The 12,118-nt window shown below is 38.4% G+C and overlaps 1 protein-coding gene across 1 annotated transcript; it reads left to right on the top strand.

The window, feature by feature from the left end:
* Positions 1–658: 658 nt before the first annotated feature.
* Positions 659–11,582, top strand: LOC146545491 (SH2 domain-containing protein 1B-like). The gene is made up of 4 exons (XM_085239503.1): positions 659–917; positions 4,462–4,522; positions 9,466–9,634; positions 10,757–11,582. The coding sequence occupies exons 1-4, from the start codon at positions 784–786 to the stop codon at positions 10,792–10,794; spliced, it is 402 nt and encodes a 133-aa protein (XP_085095629.1). The 5' UTR covers positions 659–783; the 3' UTR covers positions 10,795–11,582.
* Positions 11,583–12,118: the final 536 nt, after the last annotated feature.

Here is a 12,118-nt window from a genome sequence, read left to right as displayed (position 1 = left end):
CAGTCCTTGCCTTCCAGTGAGGAAAGCATTAAATGCCTGTGAGAGCATCTCGGCATAGAGCTGGGCAGCATTTCCTCCATCAGGGAGCAGCAGTTCTCCACATGGATGTATCCTGCCCATACTGAACTGACAGCAGCTTCCTAGGGCTACCAAAAGGCACTGTCTGACTATCATCTCCTTCCTACCATGCTTTCTAAATCATGACATAGACATAGCAGAACTTCTTGATAAAATTGTTATACTTCAAAAATGAGAAGGAGGAGAGAACACCTCTTGAAAAATTTAATTCTCAAACATTGATGACCAACTCTCACTGAAACTTCATGGAAAATCCATTAAACCAGAAGAACAGCAACAACAACCAACAGCTGTGCGAAAGGGTGTAGTTCAGCAAGGCTTCGAGGATCTTCAAATATAAAATTTAACTTTAAAATGTGACTGTGCTTAGGTGTCTGCTAAACTACTGCATAGCTTAGAAATGTGATACACAAACCAAATGTTAGCTCTGCCAGAAAAGTCTTCTTTTCTGACATGGACCGTTAACAGTGCAGAAGAATCATTTCCCATTTCCCGCCCTGCCCTCACTGTGCTCATTAGCATTAAGCTGATGACTAACTGTGCTACAGACAGACCAATTACAGCAACATGAAGCCATGACCCTACTTCGCACCTCCAGTTTCACTTCTTAACAGCTGCTTTTAGAATAAGTCTTCTTTTAATGACAGTCTTCTGGCTTTTTCTAGAATTGGTCTGAAAGACAAGAGACCTTGTTTCTATTTGTCCATGGAGTTCCCATTTTTTCACGGAAAGATATCAAAAAAAGCATGTGAAGAACTGCTGTGCGAGAAAGGAAAGAATGGTAGCTATTTAATACGAGAGAGTGAAAGTGTGGCTGGAGCCTTGTGTCTGTGTGTTCTGTAAGTATTTTAATATTAAATTTCTTACGAGTTTTCAAATAGATTCAAAACTAAGAATTCTCCTTTTCTAACATTAATAGTTCTTCCCTAATGTTAACAATATGTCTATAGATGTATTCAAGTGATGTTGGTTGCCTTGGGTTTTCTTTACAGTGAGTGGTGAGTGGGTGACATTTGTAAAAACAATTCATACAACAGAGAATGGATGAACGGTTCTCTGCTGATGCTGTTGTCTCTCTGCAGACAACAGAGAGAGGCCAGAGAAAATACCTCAGCCTGCCAAAACACGGTGATAAGAACTTCACTCAAAGTTGCTACCTCTGTTATAACAATGAGTAAATATCATTCTAGCACTACTGAGACACAGAAAAGTCTCATAGTAAGGACATAAAACATTTTCTTCTTCATATGCATGCTGATTACCTGATGAAACATTAGCCTTGTGTTTCCCACAAAGTTCATCTGATGAAGAAGATAAGCTAAGACAGAAAGATGTCAGTCCTACTCAAATTCATGACCAGCCCATGAACAAGATGGGAATAGAAAACTGCTTAGCTTAAGACAATTAAAATTGGATTATTTTCTTTTCCTGTTGGGAACAGTACTTTTTTCATGTTTATAAAGTCTGTTTTACATTTTTCATAAATAGTCAATCTGTTCTTAGTAAGTTCAGAGTTGATGAACTAGTAACTAGTCCTTCTTGTGTGAACCTATAAAATTTTACACTTTTCTTGATGGTGTGTTTGAGAGTCACATGAAAAAAAAATTAGCACAACATATAATTAGCTCAGAAATGTCAGAAATATTTTTTATCAATAATCAAAATCTCAATGCTTTTGAAACAAATCAAAGGAGAAGGGAGAAAAAGGGAGGAGAAAATGGAGTACTGCTGGGTTGGTGAGTAGAAGAAAGGATCATCTGGGAATGACAAAGACGAGTAAGGAGAAATGGCAGATGAGATACGAATCAGTTACGAGTCTACAAGATCTCCCTTGTCCTTACACCAGTCAGTTTGTTAATTTGAATCATAATATGCAGTTGTTTATAAGTATTTAATAGTTGATTTGGAATCAGAAGTTTTCATTGTAATGGCAGTTTCATGTTCATTTTATGTTAAAATAACTGTAGCAGTCAAGTAATATACGGACAACAGCTTTTCAAATTTTGATTGACAAAGAATAAGTTTAGAAACAATCCATTTAGATTATTGTTTTTCACTTCTGTGTTTTATTTTTACTTGTATACTATGTTTAAAGAATGAATGACTTTTATAAACGCTCATAAGCCAGATACTTGTGAATTTTTACAGGTACCTCATGGAGGGGAAAAAAAAAAAAGAAAAAAAAAAAAGAGGTAGTCAAAGTTAACCTTTTCTGAGTGGAAGTTAGAACTAGTCCCAGTCCATAGTAAATTCTTCAGAGAGCAGAGTAGGTTCTTTGCAGAACAAACATCCATTTACATGCAAGTCCCCATAACTAGGTTTTTGCCCTAAGATTCTCCCTCTCAGCTCAATTCATTCAGCTATAGCTGAAATCTTTCCAATGAACATGCATACCAACTAAAATTACCTGTTTTCAGATATTGTTTTTTTTTGTTGCTGTTTTGTTGCGGTTTATATCTTTCTGCAGCTTTACTGCCTTTTTTGGTGATTATCATGATCTCCAGTTCATCTTCTGAACAGCTGTCATTGCTATATTTGATAAAAAGTTTTCATTTCTGTTGATAAAATGTGTCCAAAGCCATCAGTATCCTTAATGTTCAAATGCTTGCATATTATTAAAATAATAACAATCAAAACTCTAGGAAATGCTAAAGAAGAGCAATTTCCTAAAAGTAGAGCTCGTGTTGTCGTTTTGTGGTGAGTGGAGGACATTTTCTACTGCCATTTCTCTAAGAATTTAACATTCTTCTTGTAATACAACTGCAAGTTACAGTTTAGAGAGGTATTGTATTGGAAAGCAAGGAAAACAGATGAGAGAATGAAAGTATATGGAATCAAATTATTTATATAAAGGCCTGAGCTGGGTTTACTTTGAAAGTTATCTGCAAATTTTAGAGTAAACATATTTCAAAATATGAAAACTTTTCTCAATTTTTGAACTCTAGAATCCCATTTGTTTTGCTTTTCTATCTCAGTCTCATACATCTTATCACATGTGTCGATAATGCTATTGCAGATATTTCCAGTCCCGGCATCTGTTAAAAATGTGATTTCCCTTCCTTCCTCCATTGTTTTTTCTTTTAGCGCTGTGGGTCAGAGACTTAGCCCAGTTGTTTGTCCCTAATATCATATCTTCTCTTCTGGATATGCTGGATATGCATATCTAGTTAAATACATTTGAGTTTGAAATAGTGATTGCATCTGGAACAGGTGGAGGCATAGATGGCTCAGTGGGAGGATTACTTGTGGGCCTAAGGAAAGCTGCTTACAGAAAAAGCATTCTACAACTTCTCACTCCTGTGTATGCCACAGCAAATAAATCACTTGTTCTCTACAGAGGAATGCCAGTAGATCTCATATGAAAAGTGAACTGCAGGTTTTCTTACAAAATCATTCCTTACTGCTACTTTGACTAATGTGGTTTTCACTCTCCCTCCTCTCCCATCCTTCCCAACTTCTATAGTACAATAGAAGACATTCCCAAAGACAGCATTTCAGAATGTCACTTCACACCACTGTTCTTGTTTCCATATAACACAGTAATCTTGTGTCATATCCCAGGTAATTCTCTCTTGTTTTAAGGTGCAGATCAGTCTTTTGAAAGGCAACATTTCCTACGGAGTTGATAGTTTGAAGCCTGTTCTTTTTCCCCTAAGGTACGAATTCAGGGAAAGAAGAATACTTCACTTTCCCCTGCAGCAATTTGGGTCTTCACAGTAGCTCCATTTTTTTAGGTGGGGTACATGTTAACACTGTCATTCTAGCCTAAAAAGACTGTATGTATAGTATGTCTAACCTTACTGGAATCTGAGAGACATCCAAGCTACAGCTCCCCTTTGTCTCGCTGCTGATGGAGACACTGAGGTTATCAATGATGCATGAGTCTGCCCTTTGCCTGCATTTTATTCCATGTTGACATTTGTACAAAGTGGTTTCTAACATGGTAAAGCAATTCTGCTGATGGTGAACAAGAAATTAGGCATCCTATAGAAGCAAAGACTCTTCTTTTACATGCGTGGCAATTTTCAGTGGGCTTCTCGGTTCTGTTTTGTGCTTTACTGTCTATGAACAAGTAACAGCGACTTCCACCTCTTTCTGGACATAACCAGAAGCATTTTCATTACTTTGAATTACCAGATTTATTTTATTGAAGCTGTAGTCATATGAAACTTAACATAAAAAATGGACTTAAGAAGCAGGAGGAGAGCTCAGGCAGTTAGCTGATGTGAACGTGATTTCTCAAGGTCTTTCCCAAGCAAAAAAAAACAAGCAAGCAAACAAAACCAATACCTGACTGTGATATTTAGCTGTAGTAGTCTAAGCCCTTTCCTGTAGTCTGAACAGTTTACACAAACATAATGTATACAACAATGTTTTTCACAGCTTTGAAAAAGTCATCTACACTTATCGTATCTTCAGGGAATACGAAGGATATAAAATACAGGTAAGCAGATCTCATTTCATCTGTAAAGACCTCATTATTTTAAATTTTAATGAATTTTTAAAAGTAATACACTTGAAAAGATTACTTTATAAAACAGGAAGCCTCCTCCAAAAGTAATGCCTCCTATTTTATTACGTTGGCCAGCAATGTCAGAGGCGGATGTTGGTGGTATGGTAGTAGAGGTTAAACCTTCCCACCAATATTCTATTACATTTTGTTGCTATGCAACAGATAGCAGCAGAGGGGCAGTCTGACAAATGGCATCTGAAATGGAAGTGCGGATGAAGGAAAGGTGGCTGTCTGGATATGATGTGTTTTGAAACATCTCCCCTATGAAGAAAGGCTAAGTGAACTGGGTCTGTTTAGCCTTGAGAAAAGAAGACTGAGAGGGGACCTGATCCAGGTTTATAAATATCTGAGGTGTGGCGGCCATAGCGGCTGCCAGAGGCCACCACACCTCAGATAAGAGGCCAGTCTCTTTTCAGTGGTACGTGGAGACAGGACGAGGGGAAATGGACATAAGCTGCAGCACAGGAAGTTTTGCACGAATGTGCGTAAGAACTTCTTCACGGTGAGGGTGACGGAGCACTGGAACAGGCTGCCCAGGGAGGTTGTGGAGTCTCCTTCTTTGGAGATATTCAAGTCTCGCCTGGACGCCTACCTGTGCGACCTGGTGTAAGGAACCTGCTTTGGCAGGGGGGTTGGTCTCGATGATCTCTAGAGGTCCCTTCCAACCCCTACAATTCTGTGATTCTGTGATTCTGTTTCCTCCATGCAGAAAAAATTACATCCATTGACATGTGCCGAATGTTTATGGAGACCAAACAGTGGATGTGAGCACAGTGAGGTGGTAGGTGGTGTGTTTCAGCAGTGGGGACAGCAAGGCAAAAGAAGCCACATTCTAGAGGGTCACGCACAGCTGCCACACCACAAAATGAACAGTGCCTCGACCAGATCATCCAAACAAATTGGCAGATTACGAACATGGAGCTGAATATCAGCTTCAAAGTATTGGAAATGATGGTGGCAATGCTGGTATATTGCAAAGTTTGCACCAAGTGAGTCCCATGAGTGCTCACACAGGAATAGAATGAACACTGTATGCAAGTTTGTAAGGACTTATTGAACCAATATGAGGCTGAAGGTGTCAGTTTTCTCAATCTCATCTTTATTGGTGATAAGATGTGGTGTCACCAGTATGAGCTACAGTCAAAATGGCAGTCCATAGAGTGGTGACATGAATTCTCCATCAAAGAAAAAGTTCAAGACACAGCCCTCAGCTGGTATAGTACTGTGCCTTGTCTTTTGGGTTAGGAAAGGGGTGATCCTTCTGAATTTTCCTGGAACCTGCACAAACCATCAACTCTGGCTACTACATCACAATACTGACGAAGCTGACGGCTTGAAATTCCACACTTGGGCCAGAGAATAAGTGTTTCTCTTGCAACACAATAATGCTAGGTACCAGTTTGAAGACAATGGAGCACACTGTCAATCTGGTCTGTACTGTCCTACCATACCCATTGTATTGTCCGGATTTGGCACCTGCTGATTTCCATCTGCTTAGGCTGAGGAAAGCTGGACTGTGCAGGCAATATTTTCCTTCCAGGAATGCTGTAATAACAGTTGTGAAACAGTGGGTCACCACTGCTACTGCACATTTTTATGAGCTCAGCACACTGGCTCTTGTTCATCACTAGTGAAAATACATAGCTAAAGATGATTCTATATTAAAAAATAGTGTTTCATAGCTGAGAATTTGCTTCATCAAATAGTGTTACTGTGTTCTTTCATATCTGTTGTACCATGAAAATAAATAGGAGGCATTACTTTCAAAACAACTTACGCATTTCCAACTTCCTTTTCTGCTATTTCTTGACTTTCTGACATTACACTTGCGAGCTTATAAGTAGATATTATCTTTGTGGAAATCCCTTATAATCTAAATGAATCAACTATTTGTTGACCAGCTATTTCCTGATTTGACCATTTCTTTTTTATTATTTTATTATATTTATTATTATATTTATTATTATTGAAGAAAAAATCTATAGCTCTTAGCACTTCTGTTCCTAATTAGCTTTTTCTATTTGGAAGCTCTGCCATGACACTTAGAATCTAGGGGTTCTGAATATCAAACTTCTTGATTTTAAAAGACCTGCTCATCAGAGTGAAGCCACCACAATATCTATAATTCTATGCTTTTCTGTGGCACCGAAAGTAATGACTTCAGATAATACTGTTTGCTGCTGGAATATGCATAAGAACAGACTTATGTATCAATAAAATCCCTACACAAAGAATTTTCAATTTATAGGCAAGCCTAGAGGACATTTTAAAAACTGGATCAACCCATGACTGGGAATAGGAATAGTCAACAGGACTTCCAACAATTAAGTAGCATTTAAGTTGAATGAGGTCATCAAACTCACTTTACAAAGGACACACCAAAATGTCATACGCTGGTCACTCTTGCTTATTAGTGGTTTGGATTCAGTATGAAAGATACAATTTCCCATGAAGAGCTGAATGATTTGTTGACAAAAAAAGTAATCTATTTTGGATTACAGCCACTCTTCTGGGTTTTGCTTTCACACCTATCAGCAGACAATAAACTCTTTAAGTTTTTTCAAACTTAATTTTCCTTGCAGGGCCTGGCCATGAATGTGAAAGAAGACTTCTGTTCTTCTGGTTTTTAAGTCAGATTATTTTGGTTTACTAAAATATACTGAAAATAGCATATTGATGATGATGGGGATATTGATTGGTTTTTTTCAAGGGTGAGGTCCAGCCATGAACTTTCTAAGATGTAGTAGGCTAACCCTGACCAACATTTCCACAGCTGCTTGCTACCACCCTACTTCTCCCAACACGTTGTTGATGGAAAGAAAATAGGAAAAGCAAGATTGAAAAAACTAATAGATGAAGATAAAAGGCAGGTGATACAATAGGTGATATATGCAAGCAAAGCAAATAAGAAATTTAGTCACTACTTCCCATCAGCAAATAGATGTTTAGCTGCTTCCCAGAAAATAGGGTCTCAGCACATGTAAATGATTACTTGCCATAAATCACAATCATCCCCACTTTTTCCAAGCTTTTAAAGTTGAGCATAATGCCTTGAGAGATGAGATACCCCTCTGGTCAGTTCAGCTGTGTCCACTCCCAGCTTCTTGCACACCCCCAGTCTACTCACTGGGAGAGCAAGGTGGAAAAACAACCTCAGTACTCAGCAAGCACTGCTCAGTGAAAGCCAAAACGTTGTGTTAACAACACTGCTTTAGTCATAAACTCAAAACACAGAACCATACAGGGTGCTTTGAAAAAAGTTAACTTCATCCCAGCCAAAGCCAGTGCACAGGGGCAGAGGCATTCAATCTACAATGAATTGAAGGGAAGATAAAAAAAAAAAAAAGAAAAAAGAAAAGGGAAATTATGCATCTCCAGATAGTGTTAAAGTGAAATCAAAGCCTCATTGACTTTTAATGACTGGTAGTGCAAGTGGGACCCTCGCTGTGATTAGAGCTTGTTAATGTACTTACTCTTTCACTACTTTCTTGAAACTGACAGTGTTGCAAAAGTCTCCATGCAAATTACATGAAGGCGGTGCTGCAGAAGCAGTTCAGTCTACTTGTTAAAAGTCAGTTGTGAGGACTCTGTTCCCCTGCTTAGGAGTGTCATCCATGTTTGGCCTTGGCAGTTTCCTATGCTGGCCACAAATTTGGACAAGCCTGATGCAAATAACAAACTCCTACCTAAAAGTGAAAGCTGGTGCTCATTTGAGCGCCTAGATGCGTTAGCTGCTTCTGCAGGTGTCCTTTCTCAGTCATGCTAATATAGCATAAAACTCTTGGCTTCTGCTTGTTGCATAGTTGTCCAAATCCAACATTTTAAATGGGAATTAAATATGTTCTCCATAAATTTGTGTTCTAAGACCAGAGGGAAGTCTGTAATGCTTTCACTCTACTGAACAATGCTGTAATGGATTGAGCCAAGCTTAAACTTTGTATTTTATCGTATTTAGCAATAAAGAAATAGCTACAGGAGTCATAATATCTAATAGACTATCTAGAAGCAGTAGTGGTGAATGGTTTTAGATCTTCAACCGAAAAATTGTTATCAGTTTAAGTTTTGATTCCATAGCAATAATTCCTAGAACTTAAACCTCCAGAATATATACAGAAAATAGTTTGCTTATCCTCATCACCATTTTAACATTGAGTATGAAACTTCTTCAGTACCCTTGGTAGGGATCTATGTTTAAGTGGTTTTTGCAGGACAGCAATATCGTAAAACCTTTTTGGTGACACAGACCAAGTCTTGAAGGACACATGCAGGGAGCAAGTCACTTGCCTGGGGACTGTGATCTCCATGGCTTCCCAGAAGGCAGCAACTGGTTCTGTTCTTTTGCAAGGAAAGAGTAAAACACATGGCTTGTGATGAAGAGTTAAATTTCATAGCGCTTGGACTGTAGTTGACTGAAATCCTTTTTTTTTTTTTTTTTTTTTTTTTCCTGAACGGCTAAATATGATGTGAAACAATGTGAATTTTGTTTTAAGTCCCTTCAGGAATTCCCAAAGGGAAGAACTGAGACATAGTCAGACCTGCAGGGCTGTGAGAGGGGTAGTTACAGACATCAGCTATTGGAATGAAGGAGGTAACATCTGTTCTTTCTAGGATGGGAAGCCTGTGATCTGAAGCCAGGTAGGGAGCACTAAATAGTTTTCCCTTGGCTGCAGCGCACACAAGCGGGGCTGGTGAAGGAGGTTATGCTTGGTACCATAACCACACTACCACACAGGTGTCCCTCTTGTGTTTAGAAACAGTATTCTGTCACCATACAGGTTTACAAAACGTCCTTTGGTGAACAAGTTATGCACATTTCTTTTCATTACAGATTACAAATACAATTTCAAACAAACTTAGCTTTTCTTTCCTTACAGACTTCTGAAGGTGTACCAGAAAAGGTCTTCAGAACGTTAAAGGATTTAATATATAACTATGAAAAGCCAAACCAAGGGCTAGTAACAAAGCTTCGCTACCCAGTCAAGAAAACAAGCTCCTCACGAAGAAGCCAGAAGTTCAAGTTAGGAAATGATGACGTTTATGATGGTGAGAAATCTAGTTTAGTCTGTCATTTCATTAAGACAACAATTGCATTGACAGGTGAATAACTGTTATGTATCCTCTGAGACAAGCTTGCATGGACAGAAATTCAAGATCCTTCCTTTTTACGTTCACTGGAAACTGCTTAGTTCTAGGTCACAGGTTACATACATTCATCCACCATAAATTAACAGAATAAAACTAAAAAAGATACAGATGGCAAAGCATGGTATTGCCCAAAACTCACTCCATGAGTATCAGTGCTCTTAGACTACAGAAGACTAAGAAACAGTTTTACGCAATGTGGTTCTGGCAAGCTGACAGGCCCTTATATTTCAGTGAGAGTTGAGGCTGTCCTTTGTTGTCCACGTCAAAAGCTACTTTTATACCAAAATCTAGCTTGTAGATTATTCTGATTTGTGTTAGAACATGACCTTTTTTAGTTATCATGTTGAAAATAAGAAGTATACATCCTTGTGCTCAGGATCACAGATCTGGAATCAGACAATTTAGTCGCTGGGGTTGCACTACTGGTCATTAGCTAGCTTTTAATATTGTGTTCTAGACCAAGAACCACTTTTCTGAGGGTGGCTACAAGTGTTCTGTTTCTGCCTTTTCCCTGGATTCTAAAAAAAAATAACAACAATAATAAAAACTCTAACAAGGTCTAAGATGGTTTTTCGAGCTCTCCTCCCAGCTAAGGGCTTTTCTGTTGGGGATATTTTCTGTTGGGGGTATCTAAAGAACAAAAGCTGTCTTACACTACAGTCATAGCTACCTGTGCTACTGATCTGAATTACAGACCATATATGATTTAGGACATTTAACTTTGTCAGGAAGACAGGGTCTCATGTGGATACAACCATTTAATTACAGAGCTTGCTGATTTAGAAAGGGCAATACCGGCTTTGCTTCCACATGTGGAGTGGCCTGGAAGGCCCAGTCCATAGGAAACTAAGTCTAAACACTAGTTCTGAAATAGCAGACAGAATACTGAGAAGTCAAACTGAATTAACAGTATCTACATAGCAACATGACAACATGACAACATGCCATCTTGCTTAGAGGAGTCTTTCAGAAAAGCAATTAGCAATGACAAGATCTGCTTTTTTCTTTATTTCTTTACAGAAATTGATGAAAGTGATTATGTTGATGTCTTACCTTGAATGATCTGCAACCTGATGAATTGGAAAGACCCCATCTTAGGCTGTGCCACAGCACATCAACTGGAGAGAATTAACAGTTGGACATTCAAAGCTACGTATCTATACCTCTGGAATTAGTGCCTTTTGTAGATTAACAGAGCAACTGCATTTTGCCCCAGTAGGCCCAACACAAAGTATTTTTTGTGCATCATTAGGAGAATTAGTTTTCCTGACATGTGGATAAGTATATGGGGGAAAGGGTGTGCATAATTGTTTGCTTGTGTATGTGTATTTGTTGTTTTTTTTTTTTAGCAAACAGTCCAAGATGCCTATTGCTGAAACGTACAATCTGTTATTTTATAAATCATATATCTAAAGACAGCTGTCAAGTAGATGGGGCCAGGGTCTTTACAGTGGTGTCCAGCAACAGGAAAAGGAACAATGGGCACAAACTGGAACACGGAAAGTTCCATATGAACACGAGGTAGAACTTTTATACTTTGAGGGTGACAGAGGACTGGCACAGGCTGCCCAGAGAGGCAGGTTTCTTCTCAGGCGATATTCAAGATTTGTCTGGATGCTTTCTTGTGCAACCAGCTGTAGAGAACTGCTTTAGCTGGGTTTGCACTCAGGGGTGTCCAACCTTTTGGCTTGCCTGGGCCACACTGAGTGAAGAGGAATTGTCTTGGGCCACATGTAAAATATATAATATAGTTAATTTATATAAGAAGCAATTTTTTTTTAATTAAAATATAGGAAAAAGAGGACAACAAAATAAATTCAGTAGGTCAGACATACACAGACCAGATAATCTCAGACATCTCTTCCAATCTCTATGATTCTGTGATTTTGTGAATTTGTGAATGTTAGAAAGCATTGTGAAGATAATAAATGAATGTTCATATGCAATAGCGTATGGCAAAACTGATATATGATGATAGAAAATATATGCAATAAAAATTCCATTGACATCATTTGATGCTTAAAACTTCTAAATTCTGTTATTTTGTTTGGGATGTTACTTCATAGTAGGGATATATGGGTAGTATTTCAGCTATGTCAATTTGTATGAGTATTTGTATTAGTAATATCAGTTAAATTTCTTTCTTATTAATACCAGATAGATTTATTTCTTATTATGTATCTTTATTGTTTATTGAACGACTTTCCTTAGCAGGGTCTGTTGTGTCACGATAAGGGGAAATGGTTTCAATCTAAAAGCAGGGACATTTAGATTGGACATAAGAAGTTTTTTACAGCGAAGGTGATGAGGTTGCCCGAAGAGGTGGAGGATGCCCCATCCCTGGAGACAACCAATGTGAGGCTGGGCAGGGCTTTGAGCAAC

Source organism: Meleagris gallopavo, chromosome 1, assembly GCF_905368555.1.
Source record: "Meleagris gallopavo chromosome 1, MGAL_WU_HG_1.1, whole genome shotgun sequence".
NCBI classification, from domain to species: domain Eukaryota; kingdom Metazoa; phylum Chordata; class Aves; order Galliformes; family Phasianidae; genus Meleagris; species Meleagris gallopavo.
This window is presented reverse-complemented; position numbering and strand designations above follow the sequence as displayed.

Coding starts and splice junctions, on each gene's coding strand:
- LOC146545491 (XM_085239503.1), top strand. CDS start 784: ATGGAGTTCCCATTTTTTCACGGAAAGATATCAAAAAAAGCATGTGAA. Junction 918..4,461: donor GCCTTGTGTCTGTGTGTTCT/GTAAGTATTTTA, acceptor TGTTTTTCACAG/CTTTGAAAAAGTCATCTACA. Junction 4,523..9,465: donor ACGAAGGATATAAAATACAG/GTAAGCAGATCT, acceptor CTTTCCTTACAG/ACTTCTGAAGGTGTACCAGA.